The sequence below is a fragment of the Dryas octopetala genome, unplaced genomic scaffold (assembly GCF_963921425.1).
Source record: "Dryas octopetala unplaced genomic scaffold, drDryOcto1.1 SCAFFOLD_57, whole genome shotgun sequence".
Taxonomy (NCBI): Eukaryota; Viridiplantae; Streptophyta; class Magnoliopsida; order Rosales; family Rosaceae; genus Dryas; species Dryas octopetala.
In genome coordinates, this window is record NW_028234400.1 from 8,516 (window position 1) to 31,468 (window position 22,953).

General features: G+C 37.4%; 1 protein-coding gene and 2 pseudogenes across 3 annotated transcripts; 2 read left to right on the forward strand and 1 right to left on the reverse strand.

Moving 5' to 3' along the window:
* Positions 1-970: 970 nt before the first annotated feature.
* Positions 971-9,299, forward strand: LOC147272952 ((-)-germacrene D synthase-like; annotated as a pseudogene).
* Positions 9,300-10,718: 1,419 nt separating this feature from the next.
* LOC147272953 (3-hydroxyisobutyryl-CoA hydrolase 1 pseudogene) lies at positions 10,719-11,904 on the forward strand (annotated as a pseudogene).
* A 1,588-nt stretch (positions 11,905-13,492) lies between these two features.
* Positions 13,493-16,722, reverse strand: LOC147272954 (putative LRR receptor-like serine/threonine-protein kinase At3g47570). 3 transcript variants are annotated; one of them, XM_086228675.1, is made up of 3 exons: positions 14,029-16,689; positions 13,701-13,893; positions 13,493-13,655 (listed from the first exon to the last, which is right to left on the reverse strand). In XM_086228675.1, exons 1-3 carry the CDS (start codon positions 14,351-14,353, stop codon positions 13,493-13,495), a joined length of 681 nt encoding a protein of 226 aa, XP_086084801.1. In that variant the 5' UTR covers positions 14,354-16,689. The 3 variants fall into 3 exon arrangements, with proteins under 3 accessions (XP_086084801.1, XP_086084802.1, XP_086084800.1); XM_086228676.1 differs by having other exon boundaries at positions 13,493-13,893; positions 14,029-15,280; positions 16,422-16,519; XM_086228674.1 differs by having other exon boundaries at positions 13,493-13,893; positions 14,029-16,722.
* Between the last annotated feature and the right edge of the window lie 6,231 nt (positions 16,723-22,953).

Genomic DNA, 22,953 nt, shown 5'->3' on the forward strand with positions numbered 1-22,953 from the left:
AGAGCGCGATATTCGGCTTCAGTAGAGGACCGAGAAACTGTAGGCTGCTTTCTTGAACACCAAGAGATAGGATTAGAGCCTAGAAAAACCACATAACCAGTAGTAGATTTCCTTTCCACTGGGTCACCACCCCAATCAGAATCACTATAGGCAAACAAATCTAAGGATCCAGCTCGAAGTTGTAGACTAGAATCAATGGTACCTTTGATATATCGAAGAATACGTTTAACAGCCTTATCATGCAAATCAGTAGGTGAATGCATGAATTGACAGACTGTATTGACAGCAAATGCAATGTCTGGTCTTGTGAAGGTGAGATACTACAATCCGCCTACAATACTTCTATATAAGGTAGGATCGCGTAAAGGAATACCTTCATGTTTGATAAGCTTAACTGTAGGAAGACATGGAGAGGAGCAAGGCTTACAATCAGACATACCAGCTTTGAGCAGAAGATCTGTAGCATACTTATGCTGATGAACAAACAATCCATCAGAATTATGCTGGATATGAAGCCCAAGAAAATAGCTAAGATCACCTAAATCTTTCATGTCAAACTCAGTGGAAAGATCCTGAGTAACCTTTTGTGCAGTTAACATTATTTTATATTTAACAAGGGCAACATCGTTCAATTTATAAAGTTATTTTCTATTGTATTTGGGTCAAGAAAGTTGTGTTCACTGTTATATTCAGTGCTGTCGGCGCTCACCATTTGGTCCGTTCAACAAACAGTTCATAGCTATATAGACATTTACTTTCACAACGTAGCTATTTCACTATAAATAGCAAACAACCAGAGCTATTCTTCTCACGTACTCCAGCCTTTGATACAATTGATAGTTAAGCATTTAGACATTCCAAAACTAGCTCACCCAAGTTTCAGCATATCAATTAAGCTCAAACCACAAGTTTCAACCTCCGAAGTAGGCATAAAATGTGTGCTCAAGCTCAAACCAAAAATGGCAGTGCTACTCCTGATGTTAATCGACCTTCAACAAACTATCCTCCCAGCATTTGGGGAGACCATTTTCTGTCATATGCTACCATGGTAAGTTTTATTGATCAATTTCTTCTGCTCAGTTAATATTCATAGCTATTGCAAATGATTGAGCAGCTCCATTCGATTAGTTTGATTTCAGAATATATATAGATTTATTTGGGATATACTGTTTAAATTTATACCATATAAAATTGAAATGATAGGGACCGAATTAAAAAAATGAACAATAATATGGGAACCAATATATTTGGTTTTTTTTTAACAGCACTTCCGGCCACTTGGGACTTAGGAGTTCCTGATAATTTCTTACTGATTTATTATTTGTCTTCCAATTTGCCTAAACAAGAAATAGATACTGAAATTGAGTGATAAGTCCAAGAACTGAAGGAAGAAGTGAAGATCATGATAATGGCTCCAGTTAAAAAGGCTTCACAAAAGTTGGACTTGATTGATAACATTCAGCGCTTAGGGGTGTCCTACCATTTTCAAGACGAGATTGATGAAATTTGGCAGCAAATTCACAACTCTTCTAATGACTGTGATGACTTAGAAAATGACGACGACCTTTATACTACTGCTCTTCGTTTTCGATTACTTAGGCAACAAGGTTATAAGATTTCATGCGGTAAGTCCTCTTCTCAGTGGTCATAATATATTTTATAAATGCTTTCATGTAATTGTGCTCATCATCATGTAATGGATTGGCTGAATTGTCATGTAGACATATTCAAGAAGTTCAAGGACAATGATGGGAAATTCAAGGAATCACTTGTGAATGATGTAGTTTGATTGTTAAGCTTTTATGAAGCTACACATTTTATTATGCACGGAGAGAATATACTAGTTGATCGAAGCACTAAACTTCACTACCAATCATCTTGAGTCCGCAGTAAAACATTTAAGCCCCTCACTTTCAAAACAAGTAAGCCATGCCTTACATCAGCCACTTCGAAAGGGCTTACCAAGGGTTGAAGCAAGGTACTACATGTCTATATATACGAGGAGTGCAATTCACATGACCAAACTGTTGGAAAAATTATTGGAGTTCTTGTGAGTTGTGGCTGCTGAAAGGATGATAGAAACTTGCTTCAAGGCACGTTGAACAACGCTTTCTTTCAGACAATATTTGCCCCCACTTCTTGTGTGTAGAGGGATTTGCAAATATGCCTTGTGGATACAATGAAGCCTAGTAACACTATTGTTTGTTAATGTCCTACACAACCAAAAACAAACCAAACACACAAATGGATATAACAAGAATACTCAAGTTTCACAAAGAACTAAAACTGCAGAAATTAGTTCTTTGTATTTGATTTGGTGAAAAGATGGAGAATGAGATAATAGTTGTTTTTTTTTGTAAAAAATTCTGTAGAGAACTTCTCTTTTTATAATGAATCCAATGTGCCCTTTCTGAAATGGTATAGCAACCATTCATTTGAAATATTTATTCAAGAGGTATGGTACCATTTGAATCATACCTTTTCATGAAAGGTTATGACTCTATGAATATAAAACACCTCTACAGAAAGTTTAGTAACCTTTCCCAAAGGACACATTGATTCAATTCAAATTACAAATATTTGAAAATTATCTAACAATCCTCCACCATTTTCAAAATATAAAACGACTCAAATTTTAAAAACATTTAAAAACTTACTTGAGCAATTTCTTGAAAGCGTTGTGCATAAATTAAAGTGTCTTTTGGACTTGAACTTTAACTTAGTGAAAACATATCAAAGTTAATCAAGATAGAGAAGTAGCATTGCTTTGAACTTTCGATCTTATATGATTAACCGGACATATTTCACACACAAAACTTTGCAACCCCTTTTGTGTGTTTATAAACCGACACGTGGATTGGCCTTGTGTCTATACCCACTTTCATGCGTGCTCTAGTGACAAGTCCTTGTCTCATAGGAAGCGGCACCACCTCCTACACGCATATAGGTAGACATGTAGTACCCCTGTAACTCAAGTACTTTCAGTCATATCTATTAAGAGTTGTAACTCAACCTCTTTCATACATTACAGGTACCAAGCACTTTAACCTTGGATGGAAAAATAATTAGAGTGTGTCATTCAAAATGACAACACTAAATGCTTGCGATTACAATCATATGATGTATTTTGCTCATTGAACTCAAAGACTTGATGTTTCAAGAGTTCGAGTTGAGTTTCCACCATTGGTAATCATATAGGAGTGGACTTTAACCCCATCCCTTTTGATGTCTTCCACACCATATCCCTTGCAAGTCCTTTGGTTAATGGATCAGCCAAGTTTTGACATGATCTTACAAAATTGATGGTTATAACTCCATCAGTAATCATTTGCCTCACAGAACTATGCCTTAGGCCAATATGCCTAGATTTACCATTATATACTTGACAATAAGCCCTTGATAGTGTTGCTTGACTATCACAATGAATAGAGATAGGAGGCATTGGTTTAGACCAAACTGGAATCTCTATTAATAAGTTTCTTAACCATTCGGCTTCTTTACTACAAGAAGCCAAGGCTACAAATTCGGCTGCCATGGTGGAGTCCGATATGCATGTTTGTTTCTTTGAACCCCAAGATATGGCTCCTCCACCGAGTAAAAAAATCCAGCCACTTGTAGACTTATGATCTTCAAAATCATTTATCCAATTAGCATCAGTATATCCTTCTAATACATTAGGATATCCACTATACCAAATTCCATAATCCAAAGTACCCTTTAGATATTTAAATATTCTTGTAATTGCATTCCAATGCAATTCACTAGGACAACAAGTAAATCTACTTAGTTTACTCACTGCGAATGCAATATCCGGCCTAGTACATGTCATTGCATACATTAAACAACCAATCATTTTAGAATATTCTAATTGATTCACAACCCTACCTTTGTTAGGATATAACTTTATATTTGGATCAAAAGGTGTTGATACTGGATTTGAATCAAAGAAATTGAATCTCTTTAATATCTTTTCTATGTAATGTGATTGTGTCAACATCAATCCATCATTACATCTTTTGATTCTCATGCCAAGAATTACATCGGCGCTGCCCATATCTTTCATATCAAAGCTTGATGACAAAAATTCTTTTGTTTTGTTTATAGATTCCATATCCGTTCCAAAGATTAACATGTCATCCACATACAAGCAAATAATTACTCCTTTATCTTTTTGGAACTTACTATAAACGCATTTGTCTGATTCATGTATCCTAAAACCATTGGATACAATCACTTTATCAAACTTTTCATGCCACTGCTTTGGCGCTTGTTTTAAACCATATAATGATTTAACCAATTTACATACCTTGTGTTCTTGTCCAGTCATGACAAAACCTTCGGGTTGGTTCATGTAAATTTCTTCATCCAATTCACCATTTAGGAATGCAGTTTTAACATCCATTTGGTGAATCTCAAATTTGTATATAGATGCTAATGCAATTAGCATTCTTATAGTTGCGGTTCTTGCAACTGGAGCATAGGTATCGAAGTAGTCTATGCCTTCTTTTTGTGTAAAGCCTTTGGCAACTAACCTTGCCTTGAACTTGTCAATAGTTCCATCTACTTTCATTTTCTTTTTGAAAATCCATTTACACCTTATAGGTTTTGAACCAGGGGGTAAATCAACCAACTTCCATGTTTGGTTTCCCATGATCGAGTCCATCTCATCATTTATTGCTTCCTTCCAGAAAGCAGAGTCTTGAGATTTCATGGCTTCTTCAAATGTTAGAGGATCTGACTCTACACTTGGTGTAATCATAGTTTGTTTACTATGAGAGTCTCTTGTACCTTCGACAAGGTACACGATAAAATCTGGACCAAAGGATTTTTCAATCCTTCTTCTTTTGCTCCTTCTAGGTTCAAAAGATTCTTCATTATCAATTGGTGGTGTTTCAGTTGATGGTGTTTCATAAAGATTTGGTAAAATATTTCCATTCTTTTGTGGATCCTCCACCACTTCATTCGTATCCTTTAAAATAGACATGAATCTATTTTCACAAAATTCAGCATCTCTAGATTCAATCACGGTATTGACCCCTATAGAGTCATTAGGTTCTATGACAAGAAACCTATAGCCTTTGCTATGTGCTGCATATCCCAAAAATATGCATTCTATAGCTTTAGGTCCTAACTTCTTTATTTTTGGTTCGGGTAACCTTACGATTGCTCTACACCCCCAAACTCTAAGATAACTTAGATTTGGTTTTCTTTTGAACCATAGTTCATATGGTGTGACCTTTAGTTTCTTGGTAGGAACTCTATTCAAGAGATGGCATGCCGTTAGCATTGCCTCTCCCCAATAACCTTTACTAAGGTTTGAATTCAACATCATGGCGTTAACCATTTCCACAAGAGTCCTATTTTTCCTTTCTGCCACACCGTTTTGTTGTGGTGTATACGCAATAGAAGTTTCATGCACAATTCCAACGGATTCACAAAAAGATGGAAAATGAAATTCTCCACCTCTATCAGATCTAAGATACTTGATTTTTGTTTCACAAAGGTTTTCTACTTCATTTTTAAAAATCTTAAATTTTTCTAACACTTCATCCTTAGTATGCATAAGATAAACATAGCAATACCTACTAAAATCATCTATAAAAGTAACGAAATATTTCTTATTTCCTCTTGTGGGTGTACTATGCAGATCACAAACATCACTATGAATAAGTTGCAATAAAGTAGAAGTTCTTTCTATCTTAGGAAAAGATTTTCTAGTAATCTTGGTATGCAAACAGGTAACACACTTATCATTCAAATCATTCACATGCTTTGGAATCAAATCAAGATTAGACATATCATTTATCTTTTTAATATTAACATGACCTAATCTATTATGCCATAAAGATAACGAATCAAGCATATAAACAGAACCAATAGAAATTTTATTGAGATTGAGTTTGAACATTCCATTATACATATAACCTTTTCCAACAAAGGTCCCACCCTTGGTCAAGATAAATTTATCTGACTCAAATACTAACTTAAATCCAAATTTGTTTAGGAGACTTCCAGAAACCAGATTCTTTCTAACATCTGGAACATGATAAACATCATTGAGAGTAAGCACCTTTCCAGATGTGAACTCTAGTTCTATTGTGCCTTTTCCCTTAATAACAGCAGTAGAAGCATTTCCCATGTAGAGAACATCGGCTTCCTCATTAGGCACATAAGTCTTGAACATTTTCTTGTCCATGCACACATGCTTGGTTGCCCCAGAATCGACCCACCAAGCATCATTGTCTTCCATCATATTGATTTCAGAAATCATAGCAACAAATTTGTCTTTGGAGTTTGACTCTTGTTGTTTCTTGAGATGACGACAGTCTCTCTTAAAATGGCCTGGTTTACCACAATGGAAACAACTTCCTTTCGTCTTCTTTGTGTTGTGGTGGTCTTTGTTGAAATTTCCCTTCCTCTTTTTGTTCCCTTGGTGGTTGTTGGATTGTTTAGATCCATTCTCCATCATATGAACCTTTGAGGATGAACCATCATCAACTTTCTCTCGGACCCTACACTCTTCCTCAATTCGAAGGTGTTGTCCCAATTGTTCTATGGTGAGATCCTCCTTCTTGTGTTTGAGGTTCTTCTTGTATTCCTTCCATGAAGATGGTAATTTCTCCATAATAGCGGAAACAAGGATAGACTCATCCATAGACATTTTGTATTGAGAAAGTTGGTTATGCATGTGTATAATCTCATGAAATTGCTCAATAACATTTCTATCATCAGTCATTTTATAATTGAAGAACTTTGAAACAAGGAATTTCTTACTTGTTGCGTCTTCAGTCATGTATTTAACCTCAAGTGCATCCCAAATTTCCTTAGAGCTCTCCATCTCATGGTAGATGTCAAACAAGGCATCGGTCATAGCATTGCAGATGTGTCCCTTGCAGATGTAGTCGTCTTGATCCCACTTGATACGTTCACGTTGGGCAGCAATGGACTCATCATCATTTTCCTCAGGCCTTGGAGTAGTCAGCACATATACCACTTTCAAACTTGTAAGAAGAAAGTGTAGTTTCTTTTGCCAACGTCTGAAATTCCCTCCTTCAAACCTCTCAAGCTTCACGAAATTAGAAGTAAAATCCTTCATGGATGACATAGCCACAGCAGATATATTGTCTGAAAATTGTTGGAAAAATTATTGGAGTTCTTGTGAGTTGTGGCTGCTGAAAGGATGATAGAAACTTGCTTCAAGGCACGTTGAACAACGCTTTCTTTCAGACAATATTTGCCCCCACTTCTTGTGTGTAGAGGGATTTGCAAATATGCCTTGTGGATACAATGAAGCCTAGTAACACTATTGTTTGTTAATGTCCTACACAACCAAAAACAAACCAAACACACAAATGGATATAACAAGAATACTCAAGTTTCACAAAGAACTAAAACTGCAGAAATTAGTTCTTTGTATTTGATTTGGTGAAAAGATGGAGAATGAGATAATAGTTGTTTTTTTTTTGTAAAAAAAATTCTGTAGAGAACTTCTCTTTTTATAATGAATCCAATGTGCCCTTTCTGAAATGGTATAGCAACCATTCATTTGAAATATTTATTCAAGAGGTATGGTACCATTTGAATCATACCTTTTCATGAAAGGTTATGACTCTATGAATATAAAACACCTCTACAGAAAGTTTAGTAACCTTTCCCAAAGGACACATTGATTCAATTCAAATTACAAATATTTGAAAATTATCTAACACAAACTCTCCTAACTTTTGCAAAGTTGGATTTCAACCTTCTACAGAAACTCCATCAGAAGGAACTAAGTGATATTACAAGGTTACTTATTAAACCATATCACACTCGATCAGTCTTGTTAGAGTTGTTGTACACTACTGAAAATTAATTAAAAAAAACCTCTAATTCTACTAGTTTATTATGCAATTGATCAGGTGGTGGTACGACTTGGACGTGAAAAACACGCTACCTTTTGCAAGAGACAAAGTGGTTGAGCTCTACTTCTGTTGGCCTTTGTCAGTCTACTTTCAGGCCGAATACTCCTTTGCTAGGATTACAGCATCCAAAATTATGTCAATGATATCCATCATTGATGACATTCATGATGTTTATGGCACACCTGAAGAACTAGAGCTCTTTACTGAAGCTGTTGACAGGTTTGAAATTTGCACCTTGTATTCTATTATGATTGATATAGTCAATTAGCTAGTAGCCTAGTGTTATCACATCATATTATACACATCTGCAAACAAAAAATAAGTGCGGATGATCTGCAACTAAGAATTTATATATATAGATATACATATATATAGACCCATCATTGATAATCATTCTCAAACCTTACTGAAATTTTTTTGCTAATTAATTGATCAAGTAACTTAGTCTAGTTTATTATTTTGATGATTAATTAGGTGGGACATCTCCTCCATGGATCAACTGCCCGAGTATATGAAAGTCTGTTATCAAACATTGTTGGATGTCTACAGTGAAATTGAGTAAAAGCTTGCAAATGAGGGAAAATCATATCGCATCCATTATGCGAGAGAATCAGTAAGCCTCAGTTTTGAGTCTCTCTGTAATTGTCAATTATTTTGTACTAAGTGACATTTTTAAATAATTTATCATCAAGCTTAGAAGTACGTAATGATTAAAAATGATTAATTGGCTTAATTAATTTGTGTCGTAGATGAAAAGACAAGTGAGAGCTTACCACGATGAAGCCAAATGGTTCCACCAGAAACACGTACCAACACTGGGAGAGTACATGCCCCTATCACTTGTGACAAATGGGTACCCTTTGGCAATAACCACATCCTTTGTAGGAATAGGAGATGTTGTCACAAAAGACTCCTTTGAGTGGTTGTTGAGTGACCCCCAGGCTGTGAAGGCTGCATCAGCAATCTGCAGACTCATGGATGACATAGTGTCCCGCAAGGTACGTATATATAACTACTAAAATTATGTTAATCAATTAATTAATTATGAAATTAATGATGTTTAATTAACCTTAATTTCATGTTTGATTATGTACGTAGTTTGAGCAAGAGAGAGGACATGTTGCCTCAGCTGTAGACTGCCACATGAAACAATATGGTGCCACAGAAGAAGAAGCAATAAGAGAATTTCGCAGACAAGTGAATGATGCTTGGAAGGACATTAAGGAAGCGTGCATGCGCCCTACCGCTGTCCCGATGCCCCTCCTAACTCGAATTCTCAATTTCGCACGTGCCATGGATGTTGTTTACAAGTATGAAGATGGCTACAGTACTCATGATTCAAAAGTGCTTAAGGATTTCATAGTTTCTGTACTCGTGGAACCTATGCCTCTCTAAACCTTAAATTACAACTCACTCCCTTTGTTTCTTATACAAATACGGGCTCGCAGCGAGTCCTTTAAAAGTGTATGGGAAAGTAATCTGGATTGGTGCCTTTTATTTTTCTTATTATTATAAAAGGGACAGATCTATGATATCCTATTTTTGACACAAGTTTTTAATATGATCTATTCCATATATGATTTCAACGATTCAAACTGTCTATATTTTAGGTTTCCATTAAATGATTATTTTTGTAAAAAAATTAAGTAAATCAGAAATCGTTTACCTACAAAGATTAAGTGGTCAATCAAAAAAATACTTGAAATGTTGACCATTTAATTTTTGTAGGTAAATAGTTTCCGATTTATCTAAGTTTTTGCAAAAATGATTTTTTAATAGAGACCTACAAAATAGACGGTTCGAATCGTTAAACTCTTATATATAGAGTGGGTCCTATTGAAAATTTGTGTCAAAATTTGTATAAAAAATAAGATGTCATAGATCCATCTCCTACTATAAATAAAAGAATTTGTATTTGGTGGGACGTTATATACAAATCTCCTTCTATATATTATAGGTTTTATCACTATTATATATTTTTCTTGAGTGTTACATTAATTCATATCAAGTTGATCAATAATACAAACTATATTGGAAATGTTAATTCCGGTTTTAAATATTAATGAATGTACACATGTTGTAATTTAAATGAATATATTACACTGTCATGTGGTATTAGAGTTACACTAAAAATTTGTAATCATTGACTCCATTGTTGGCCAATCTAAGAGCATATGTGAGTCAAATTCAACTACCACCTGCCTGAAAGCTTCATTCCAAGCCATCTTCGATCAGGCCCTGCAAAATACGCCATAGCTATTAAGCTTCATTAATGGTGTTCTCAACTCCCAAGTTCATTATAAAACCCTTGATCCAATTGCCCAAATCATATATATATCTCTGAGAGAAGGCCACCAGACACGTCTACAATTGCCCAAATCATTATGTAAAGCCACCACACTTCTACACTAAAATTTACCAAACACTTTGATATTGCTTTTTACACTCAGCAATTTTACAAACACAATTTACCAAACACTTTTTTTTAATTATATATAATATCATCAATCCTGTCTAGTTATAACTAGTTTATCATTTTGATGATGATCGGTGGGACATCTCTGCCATGGATCAACTGCCAGAGTATATGAAACTCTATTATAGCTTAGTAATACTAATTATACCTTTGTTGAGTCTATGTTTTTGCCCTAAACCCTAAACCCGATGTTGTAAATATGTCTCTATGCATATTTAAAAACCTTCCAGTTAATTGCTCTGCCTCTCACTACCACAAGCTAGGTCCACAACCACATTGCAAGGGTTTTATCCTATCAATATTTTTTTCGATCACTACTAAAATCTTTCTATTTATATATGGCTTCTAATTTCAAGTCATCAGATGATGAGATTCTGGTACAAGCTAGAGAATTTGCTTGCGAGGACATTGACACTAAACAGGCCTCAGAAACTGAATGCCCTTTCCCATGAAATGCTCTCTCCGCTGTTGGAACTCTTCCGTGCCTATGGGAAAGATGCCAATGTCAATTTGGTCATTGTCAAGGGTAAAGGAAGAGCATTCTGTGCTGGCGGTGATGCCACCACTGTGTATCGCAATATCCATGAAGGCAACAATTGGACATTTGCCGTAAAATTCAGTCAAGTGCTGTATACTTTTAACTACTTGTTGGCAACATACACAGAACCTCAGGTTTCCATTCTGAATGGGATTGTCATGGGAGGCGGGGCGGGTGCTTCGGTACAAGGTTCATTTCGTGTTGCAACAGAGAACTCTGTTTTTGCAATGCCAGAGACAGCTTTGGGGTTGTTTCCTGATGTGGGTGCCTCTTATTTTTTGTCAAGGCTTCCTGGCTTCTTTGGAGAGTATGTTGGTCTTACAGGTGCAAAATTGGATGGTGCAGAAATGCTTGCTTGTGGTCTAGCAACTCACTTTGTTCCATCAACCAATTTGCCTCTTTTAGAACAAGCTCTAATATGGAGAGGAGCTTCATCCCCAAGCTGTGATTTTGCATTTATTTCGGGGGTTATAGATGAATACTCGCAGCAGCCAGCTCTGAAAGAGAAAAGTGCTTACCATTTTATGGATGTTATTGACAAGTGCTTTTCTAGAAGCACAATGGAAGAAATTTTAAGTGCCCTTGAGAAGGAGGCTGCAAATGCAAACAGAGTGGATGGTCATGAACATGAATGGTTGTCTTCAGCAATTCGGTCACTGAAGAAGGCATCCCCAATGAGTTTGAAGATTTCGTTGAGGTCGATTAGAGAAGGCAGAGTGCAGGGAGTTGGTGAGTGCCTTGTTCGTGAATACAGAATGGCTTATCATGTTCTGCGAGGGGAAGTCAGCAAGGATTTCAGAGAGGGTTGCAGAGCAATATTGTTGGACAAGGATAGGAACCCAAAGTGGGAGCCTTGTAAATTGGAGCTTGTGACTGACCAAATGGTGGACCACTACTTCTCCAAGTTGGATGGTGAAGAATGGGAAGAATTAAAGCTTCCTGCAAGGTCTGACCACTGCCCTGTAGCTGCCATTGCCAAGCTTTGAGATTGAGATGTTGTGGTGTTTCCACACTCTTATATGTATAATATACAGTTGAGAATAAAAGTCCAGTAAAAACAAACTGAGAATCTAGATTCTGTAATTTATGCTGTGAAGTGGTTGGTTTGAATATCTTGTTGTTACATTGCATTGTGGCAACGCTATTGGTTCCAACCCAGGATGAGGAGTCAATTAAATATAAGAGAGAAAAAAAAATTAATATAAGAGGATATAGTAATTAGAAAAAAAATAAATTAAGAGGTGGGTGAAAAAATAAGATTAGGGGGTTTAGCATCACTCTTTAAAAAATAAATAAATACCATTTTTTTAATAGCTTTTTAATATTTGAAATCTTTTGAAATTTGCAGGGGGAACGTTAGAGAATTATTGACTTTGATATAACATAATTTACACTACAAAGCCTATGAAAGTCTTTTAAAGTCTATCATTTAATAAAGTCAATGACTTTTTGAATACCATGTCACTTTTATAGACTCTCTAAAAGTTTTAATTGAATACCACAGACTTTTTAAAAGTATTGATTGAATATTACCAGATTTTTATAAACTCTTTAAAAGTTTTGATTGAATACCACCAAACTTTTTAATTCCACCAAAGTCATTTAAAATCTTAATTGAATACACCCTCCTAAGTTTTGAGATCTTTTATTAGTAGGGTACATATAGAAGGATTTGGATTCGTTGTTTTCCTTATTTTTATATATGTTTATCCTAACCCAAATAATTTAAAGGGTTTATGTAACTCACTCATACACAAAAACTGTTGTGAAGACCGTCCACCTATATTTCCGCTACTTATGATATATTTCATCTGTTGCTCTTTACCCTTGCTCAAAATAAGGAAATAAATCAGTCATTAGAATAACACTATTTGGATTTTGATAGATATGAGACTCTCCCATAATTTTCGTGGTGACCCCTTCTCAACACAGAATGAGACTAATGATGGCCGCATGGCATAAATTTACCTAACAAAGAAATTTGATGGATGGCTAACATTGTTATGACGTAAAAACATTAGGCTGAAGCAAGGTTGAGGTGCTTCAACTGGAAGTGGCCAGATAGAAAGTGAAATTGGATTCTGAAAAGAAGAATGAGAAATAGGATTTAAAGAGAGTGGATGGAGGCCCAAAATTGAATCTGAAAGGAGTAGAATTAGACATCCACTGTAATATCGGAGCAGAAGAAGTGTTGGAAGCGGATTTGGCGAAAGGAAAACAGTTTTCATCAAAAATAAAATGCCTGGAAAAATTGCGTGCTAGAGATTAATTAATGGCAAGACAAATCAAGTAGAAACTGGTTATAAAGTTGCTGCATATCCTTAAATGAACTAGCATGCATCACATATTTTGCAGTAGATTCTGCTGGACAAGTCAAATTCAACTATGCTAGCATGATTTTGAAGGCACAAACTTACAATGTGTTTATTGATCAAAAAAGTATGAAAACTGATCTCATTTCAACCGAGCATACCTCCAAAATTCCACTACTAGATGCAGATCAAAAATGTAATTCTGGATATAGGGAAACAATATTACAGGCTATATATGTGACATAGTAACAGTATGCATATTCTATTCACATATTCTATTTGCTCGAAGAAGGTTTCTGATTAGACTCATCTTAGCCACAACATCACTAATGTCCAACCGTTCTCTAGGAAGTTCTGCAGAGCAAGCAACTCCAATTTCAAAAATTGAAATCAAGCTTTCTTCAACACACATGCGAACCCTTATGCTCTCCTCATTAAGATGATTTTTTACGCTCATCTCCCCTTCTAACTTTTCTTGAACAAGAACGGGATCAACAATCTCTACCAATTGCTCAGGCAGAGCTTCCTTGACAAAGTTACGGAGGTTTGAAGTTTCTTGGAACATGTTGTCAGTTGGTCTTTTTCCTGTGAACATTTCCAATAAGAGGATGCCATAACTGTACATATCACCTTGTGTCCACACTTCATGTCCCATGCCATACTCTGCATTTGCACAATTCAAAACACCAATTTATAATTCTTATATAATAAAGTGCTCAAAGTCCAACTTTCATGTTTCAAACTATTAAAACAAATATCAAGAAAAGTTCTTTTAAATGTATGAAATTAGTAATTCACCTGGAGGAGCATAACCAATTGTGCCTTTTACTCCAACCGAGCTTGATTGATTACCTGAACAATTTTCAGAAGCCTCAGGAAGGAATCTTACCAACCCAAAGTCACCTACATGTCCAATCATATCATGATTGAGTAGAATGTTGCTTGGCTTGAGATCGCAATGAAGTATTGGGGTCTCACAATGGTGATGGAGATAATCCAATGCCATAGCAACGTCAATGGAAATGTTGAACCTTTGAGAAAAAGTTAAGCACCTTGCTCTCTCATTCATGTCACCAAATTTCTGAGTTGCATGCAACCATTCCTCTAAGCTCCCATTAACCATAAACTCATAAACTAAGGCCTTAAAATCCAGACCTTGATAATCGAAACCAGAACATGCAGAGATTACCTTCACTAGATTCCGGTGTCTTATGTTTTTCAAGGCCTCGCACTCAGCAGTGAAACTTTTGGAAGCTCTGGGATTAACAAGATTGAGCACCTTGATAGCGATTGGCGTTTCACTTTCTTCAAGTACTCCTTTATACACAGACCCAAAACTGCCTACACCAATCAAGTTGGCAGAGGAGAATCCATCAGTAGCTTTTAGAAGACTTTGGTAAGACACCTTAAGAAATCTTTCTGAAACACTTGAAGGTTGCTCCTTTCTTTCCCTTCGTGAGGAACAAAGGTACAAAAACAAGAGTGCAAAAGTGATTCCAAGAAGCCCACAAACTAAAGTGATTATCAGTTTCAAGGTTAGGCTCAATCCTCCCTTTTTTGGATGTCCAACTTTGCATTTTGGCAATTGAAACTCAGGTATGCCCCCACAAAGTTTACTATTTCCTTGGACTGATGTAGCTGTGGGCCTGTGGCATTCTTGAAAACTCCTTTGATTGGAACCATGCCCTCAAAATTGTTATAAGAGAGATTCAAAGAGTGCAGAAATTCGAAATGCGCCAAGAATTCTGGAATCACTCCAGAAAAATTGTTGTGAGAAAGATATAATTTTTGAATACCTTTTAGTGAAGCCAAAGATGATGGAATTGTCCCTTGGAAGAAGTTTCCTTGCATGTCTAGAGCTTCTAATTTTACACAACTACCCATAGTAGCCGGAATTTCACCAAATAACATGTTCTCAGAAACATTTAAATACTCCAGATTTATTAGCTTTCCTACTTCTTTAGGAAGGGATCCAGTCAAATGATTTTGAGATAAATCCAGAAAAACATATGAAGCTGACAAACCAATGACTTGTGGGGAAATGATACCACTCAGATTGTTTTCACTGACATCCAAGACTGCCAAATTTTGACACTCTGCTAAACTTAAAGGGATATCTCCTTGGAGGTTATTTCCAAATAAAGATAATTTATTCAATCGACTTAAATTTCCAAAAGAGGATGGAATATTGAGAGACAGAGAGTTTTCAGCAAAATATAATTCAACTACATTCTGAAGCTTTCCTATATCATGGGGGATTTGACCTGAAAATTTGTTCATCTGCAGAGCTAGGATCTGCAAGTTAACCAGATTTCCAATCCCATTTGGCATGCTTCCTAATATTTTATTGCCATTGGCATAGAAGTATAGGAGAGAAGAAGATAGGTTAGCTGTGCACTGAGGTAGCATACCCCCAAAATTGTTTTCACTAATAGTCAGTATTTGTAAACGGGTGGCATTATTCAAATGGCAGAGAAAGCTCAAGTCACCAATTCCCTCACTTCCAAGATGGTTGAAACCAAGAAATAATCGTTCAAGCTTATGTAAATTTTCCAAAGAAGGGACTTTTCCAATTAGTTGGTTTCCTGAAATTCCAAGTTGAACTAGATTTGAGGCATTAGAGATTGAAGCAGGAATAGGTCCAGTAAATTGGTTGTGAATAATACCAAAATATTCGAGACTTGGAAAGACAGTACCTAAGTTTGAGGGCAAAGTTCCTTGGATATTGTTTGCTGCCACAGAAATTACTCTAATGGAAGACAGATTGAAGATTGAGGGAGGGATCATACCAGACAACCTATTTCCATCCAAAATAAGTTCAATAAAACTGTTGAGTTGGCCAAAGATATCTGGAATACTCCCATTCAAATTATTAGAAGATGCATAAAGAATTTCAAGAGATGATAAGTTGCTAAAAGAGTAAGGGACACTTCCTGTAAGGTTGTTGTAGGGAACTGCAAGTCTTATTAGCTTGGACAAAGTGCCCAGCTCCTCAGGAATTCTTCCTACAAGCTTATTGTAAGAAAGATCAATTTCGAGGAGTTGAGTGCAAGCTGATAAATTAGAGGGAATTTCACCGCTCAGTGAATTATTTTCCAACCGTAAGATTTGCAATCTGTGCAGACGATTGATTTCTGTGGGGATTCCATGGCCGAAGCTGTTGTTGTAGAGATAAATTTCTCTCAAGAAACTCAAATTTCCAACATGTTGTGATATAGAGCCTGCAAGATTCAAGGAATCCAGGCCCAACCTTGTGACCCTCTGGTGGCGGCGACTACATGTGACACCATGCCAATGGCAAAAGTGGATGCTTTCATTCCATGAAGTCATGACTCCAAAAGGGTCATCAGTTATCCTGGCCTTGACTTCAAGCAAGGCCAGTCTATCAATCTCATCTCCAGTGAGGCCAAAACAAAGGCACGAGTGAAGAATGAGAGCATGCATGCAAAAATATGAGAAAAACACAAATGAAATGAAAATGTAAATCCCCATATATGCTATCAGTTTTTGGGAACTTAATTTGGCTAAGCCTCTTTAGGAGATTCTAATTTATAAGCAGCATGCTGCATAATACAACTTTGGACCCTCAGCAGTGGTTGAATAGCAGCTTTTGGGTCATTATCTGAGGCCGGCCTGTGAGAGAATTAAGAATATTGAAAGGACAACATCAGACAAATCAGTGGCCAGTAAGAGGAAATTCTTCAAAGTCATGCATCCAGAATCAGACAAAATTTCTTGACTAGATTTCTGCAGCATATTGTAAGATTTTGTTCTATTTGTTGATCAAAGTTAGAGTCGTATTGGCCATGCATTGTCAAATGAGAAGGAAGGCTCAATTTTTTCCTTCAAATGTACATCAGATTTTGTGGATTTTTCTACTAAATTAATATATGAGATGTGCACATAAGACTAGGATTTTGTTGGATTCCAACTTCAGCCTTCAAGGACGTATCCCTGTATCCAAGCTCAGACCAAGATGTGAACCATTCATGATATACATGATGCACTGGTAGTTTCAGATGCATGCAACTCCTACAAGAAACTTATGCAGCATGACCCAAAATTTAAAAATATATATCATAACCATGAAAAGGATGATTCTGTTTTATACCTAATCTAATACATACTGTATAACTTCTGAAGCTTTCCTACATAAGGAGGATTTGACCTGAAAATTGGTTTGTATAAAGAAATATATAGGTTCTCCAAGTTGACCATATATATTTCCAATCTCACTTGGAAAGATGCTTCCCAAAATTTTGTTTGCACTTACATGGAAGTTGGCAAGAGAAGAAGATTAGTTAACTATGCATTGAGGTAACATACCCCAAAATTGTTTGGCTCCTTAGAGCATCTCCAAGAGTATTAGCTAAATTTGATCCAAAATAATTAGAACTTTTAAAATTTTACTCCAACAAATGTTCTTTATATTTTAACTAACATTGAATAATTTACATTTTCTTGAACCAAATTCTGAACAAAAGCAAAAAACAAAGCAAATTCTATTAATTACCTATTTTCTCTCTCCTCTAAGCCACATTTAGCTAACCAAAAAGTAAACCCTATAATAGCTAAAGTGATAGCTAATCTGTTGGAGCACGATTTTAAAGATAAAATGAGCTAAAATAGCCAAGAATAATAGTTTAGGTAATCTCTTGGAGATGCTCTTACATATATGCAAGAAGTCATTTTTTCCTTAAAAGCAATCACAACACATGTTGACTTTTCTTTTTTATTCTTGTTTTCCTCCTAATGACCAATTCCTCCTTGTAAGTCAACACATGTCATGATTGGTTTGTAATAGAAATTGTTCCCCAAAAGGCAAAATTGTTTTTATTAATGGTCAGTACTTGAAAGGAATTTGAATTATTGTTAGCTTTGACAAGGTGCCAAGCTTCTCAGGAATTCTTCCTACCAGCAAATTGAAACCAAGAGCAATTCCTCATAATTGAGAGCAACCTGATAAGTTAGAGGGAATTTCACCGCCAAGTGAATTATTTGACAAGATTAAATCTTCCAATCTGCAAAGATGGCCGATTTCTAGACAGATTTCATGAATGAAGCTGTTGTTTTATAGATGAATTCTTTCAAAAAAACTAAAATTTTCTACATGCATGTATGGTGATAAAGTTTCAAAGAATGCAGGCCCAGCCGGGTGGCCTTCCAGTGGTGGCAACCACATATAGCTCCATGCCAATGGAAAAAGTAGATGGTTTCATTCCATGAAAGGGTCATCAGTTATCCTAGCCTTGATTTAAAGAAAAAGGCCAGTCTATCTGTCTCATTTCCTATGAGTCCCAAACCAAGGCATGAGTGAAAAATAGCAGCCATCCATATGCATCCTTATCAGAAACTTTGGTACTGTTGTAAAAGTATGTAGAAATTAGGGTTTGTGGAAAAGAGGAGGCAGAGAGAAGATCAGTCCATTTCATTCATGTTATAAATATCCTTATATAGAAGTAGGGTTTACTAGGTTTTGTATATTTACTAGTATGCCCCTACAACTAATTACAGGGATAGCCACATATAACAATATATTTACAACACTCCCCCTTGGATATTCCATGTCATTAGTGTTGTCTCTGCTATGCGCTTCTAAGTTGCCTCGTTAAAACCAAGTAATAAAAACCCTGTGGGAACAAAAACAACCTTGGTCGAAGGAAAAAGAGTGCAACGCGCGTGAGTGTGGAGTAGTCGCATCAGAACCTCGAAAGTAGGTGAAGTCATATCTTCTGGATCATAAGCAGATAGTATGTCTATGGGAGCGAGGTGCATTAGAGTTGCTACACCAAAACCTTGCCCGGTAAACCCAATGGGAAAAACCCGTGGTCGAAGGGAAAAGATGAGCAAATGCATTTATATCATATCAACACATCTTCAGGATATAGTATGAGTAGGGTGACCATGCCAAGATGTGCCTCATTAAAACCTTGCCAGGTAACAAAACCCAGTGGGAGAAAATAACCCTGGACGAAGGACAAAAGAGTACACGATGGTCAAGCGAGTATGCTTCGGGATACTCCCCCTGATGTCGACTCCCCCTGAAGACTATATACTAGGTAAATCAGCCAATCTACGCAAACCAATACCTCGAACATGCATCAAGAACGTGGACTTTGGCAGTGACTTGGTGAAGAGGTCTGCATGGTTGTCTTGAGATCGGATCTGCTTGACTTCAATCATCTGATGCTCTAGTTGCTGTTGATTGAAGAAGAACTGCGGTGCAATATGCTTGGTGTTGTCTCCTTTGATAAAACTCATCTTCATCTGCTGGATGCAAGTGGCATTATCCTCATAGATAATCGTTGGTTCATCAGTGGTGGAATGCAGTCCACACGTAGTTCGAATATGTTTGGAAACTGCTCTTAGCCATATACATTCACGAACTGCTTCGTGAAGGGCTAAAATCTCAGCATAATTCGAAGAGGTAGCAACAAGGGTCTGTTTCGTAGACCTCCAAGATATTGTTGTATTCCCAATGGTAAAGACATAACCAGTTTGAGAACGCGCCTTGTGCGGGTCTGATAGATACCCTGTGTCAGCATATCCAACAAGGCGGGCATCGTTCTGAGGATCGAGGAGGTTCGATCCATTCCTTGATGCATAGGGATAGAATAAGCCCATATCCGTTGTACCTCTAAGGTAGCGGAAAATGTCTTTTATGCCATTTCAGTGGCGGCGTGTTGGCGCAGAGCTATATCTAGCTAACAAGTTCACAGCAAATGAGATGTCTGGTCTAGTACATTGAGCTAAGTACAATAATGCGCCTATTGCACTTAGATATGGGACTTCTGGTGCCAATATCTCTTCGTTATCATCTGCGGGACGAAACGGATCCTTCTTAGGATCTAGACTACGGACGATCCTGGGCGTGCTAGAAGGCTTCGCTTTATCTTCATTAAAGCGCCTTAACATCTTCTGGATGTAATTCGATTGATGGACTAAAATTCCATTTGCACGGTGCTCGAGCTCCAGGCCGAGACAGAAATTCGTTCTCCCAAGATCTTTCATCTCGAATTCCAACTTCAGGTGTTTAGCTGTTTCCTTGATCTCTTCAGGAGTACCAATTAGATTCATGTCATTGACATAAACAGCTATAATAGCAAAACCGGAACTTGTTCTTAATAAACACGCAAGAGCATAGAATATTATTCACATATCCCATCCCGATCAAATACTCACTTAGACGGTTATACCACCTCCGTCCGGATTGTTTCAATCCATAAAGTGAACGCCTCAAACTAATAAAGAGCGTGTTCCGTGGTCTGGAACTATTTGCATCGGGTGTCTTAAGTCCTTCGGAAACTTTCATATATATCTCTGTATCAGGATCCCCATAGAGATAAGCAGTGACCACATCCATAAGCTGCATACTCAGTTTTTCGAAAACTACCAAACTGATAAGGTAGTGGAACGTTATAACGTCCATTACGGGGGAATACTCTTCCTCGTAATCAATCCCAGGGCGTTGAGAAAATCTTTGCGCCACTAGACGACCTTGTATCTCATAATCTCGTTTTTCTCATTACACTTCCTTACAAATACCCATTTAAATTCTACAGGTTTAACATTGGGAAGGTGTAGGAACGACAGGCCCAAACACCTTTCTCTTTGTCAAGGAATCTAATTCGACCTGGATTGCTTCTTTCCATTTTGGCCAGTCGTCTCGACGTTGACATTTATCAACGGAGCGAGGTTCGATGTCATCGCTAGTTATAATTTCGGTAGCTACCGCGAATACAAATATATCATCGATGATAATCTCTTTTCGATTCCAGAGCTCACTTAAGCATGCATAATTTATAGAGATCTCTATGTTCTCGGGAGTGGGTTCAAACGTTGGAGCGTCCCCCAACGCCGTCTCTTCTGGGACGGGCCCATAATCCGGAACTATTTCGTGAGATGGATCGGTTAAGATCGCGATGTCAAGGGGACTCGTTTGTGCCAAATGTATCCTCTTCCAGGGATAAGAGTTCATCGAACCTAGTGGTCAACCTCACTTCTGGGCAGGGACATATGACTGGTTAGCCACTATTGATGTACCTCGTACATCTGGGACGACACGTCCTCCTGGGACGATACGTTCTTCAGGGACGGATATCCTTGCAGGCACGTTTGCAGCAGGTATATGTGATCTCGTCACTTTAGCTAGATCAGAGAATGCGTCTGGCATATTATGAGTTATACTCTGTAGATCTAGAATTCTCCGCACTTCGCTATCACATTGTGCGGTTCGGGGATCGAGATGAGACATAGTGGGGACATTCCACGTCAATTCACGTCGTTCTTCAGGAACGGTGACGTTCTTATCTCCCCCTAACGGCGGGAAGACTGTCTCATCAAAGTGACAATCCGCAAATCTGGCGGTAAAGAGATCGCCTGTCAAGAGCTCTAAAAAGCATATAATAGATGGGGATTCATAATCGACATATATGCCCATCGTTTGTTGAGGACCCATTTTGGTACGTTGTAGCGGCGCAACTGGCACGTAAACTGCATACCCAAATACGCGTAAGTACGAAACGTCAGGTTCGTACCCAGTCACCAGCTGTAACGCGGAGTAAGGTTGGGTAGCAGTGGGCCTCAACCGGACCAACATGGCTGCATGCAAGATTGCATAGCCCCACGCAGAAATTGGAAGCTTGGTGCGCATAACCAAGGTTCGTGCGATCATTTGTAATCTTTTAATGAACGCTTCTGCGAGACCATTCTGGGTGTGAACATGGGGAACTCGATGTTCAGCATTAATCCCAAGGGGCATGCAATAATCATCGAAAGTTTTCGATGTAAACTCTCCGGCATTATCAAATCTTCTGGACTTTATAGGATAATCCGTGTGGTGAGCCTTCTGGGCGAGAAGTTTAGCAAAAGCAGCGTTTCTTGTGGACAATAGTGTAACATGTGATCACTTTTGTCGATGCATCAACCAAAACCATGAAATATTTAAATGGTCTGCATGGTGGTTGGATAAGTCCACAAATATTCCCTTATATCATTTGCAGGAAAAGGATGGAGTCCTTACTAGTCTTTGCATATGATGGTCTAGTATTCAACTTTCTGAGCGAGCAAGTTTGGCATAGTGTGTCACTAAACACTAGATCCTTATTAGTAAGGGGATGCCCGTGTAATGAATTGAGGATACGGCGCATCATACTTTAACCTGGGTATCCCAACCGGTCATGCCATAGAAAAAAAACTGCTCGAATTGGTTAACTTCTAGTTAACTATGTGATTGGCCTCAATCGATCTAATGGTGGTCATATAAAGACCGCTCGATAGGCATTTCAATTTCTCCAATGTACGCTTCTGGCCATACAAATTGGAGGTTATGCAAAGATATTTCACTCCATTTTCCTCAGTGGTTTCAACGTGATAACCGTTGGCTCGAATATCCTTATAACTCAACAACGTTCTTCTGGAACTTGGAGAATATAAGGCCTCATTAATGGTAATTCAGTACCATTGGACAACATAAAAATGGGCTTTGCCATGGCCCTCTATCAGGTTGGATTGGCCTGATATGGTTGTCACAGAGGTATGAGTAAGCAATAAGTTTGAAAAATACTTCTGATCTTGAAGTATGGTGTGCGTAGTAGCACTGTCTGCCAGACAACAAACTTCCCCACTAAACATGCTTATTCATAAATTTAATTCAATGGATAACATGTATGAAAATAACTTAATTGAATTAAATAATATTCGAGCATAACCAAATTTTCCAAA

Bases quoted from the DNA above. Each gene is read 5' to 3' on its own strand.
- LOC147272954 (XM_086228674.1), bottom strand. From the start codon at position 14,353: ATGGTTAATGGGAGCTTAGAGGAATGGTTGCATGCAACTCAGAAATTT. The intron at 13,894-14,028 runs GTGAATTACTAA...GTGCAAATGCAG, and splicing joins AATTGGTTATGCTCCTCCAG to AGTATGGCATGGGACATGAA.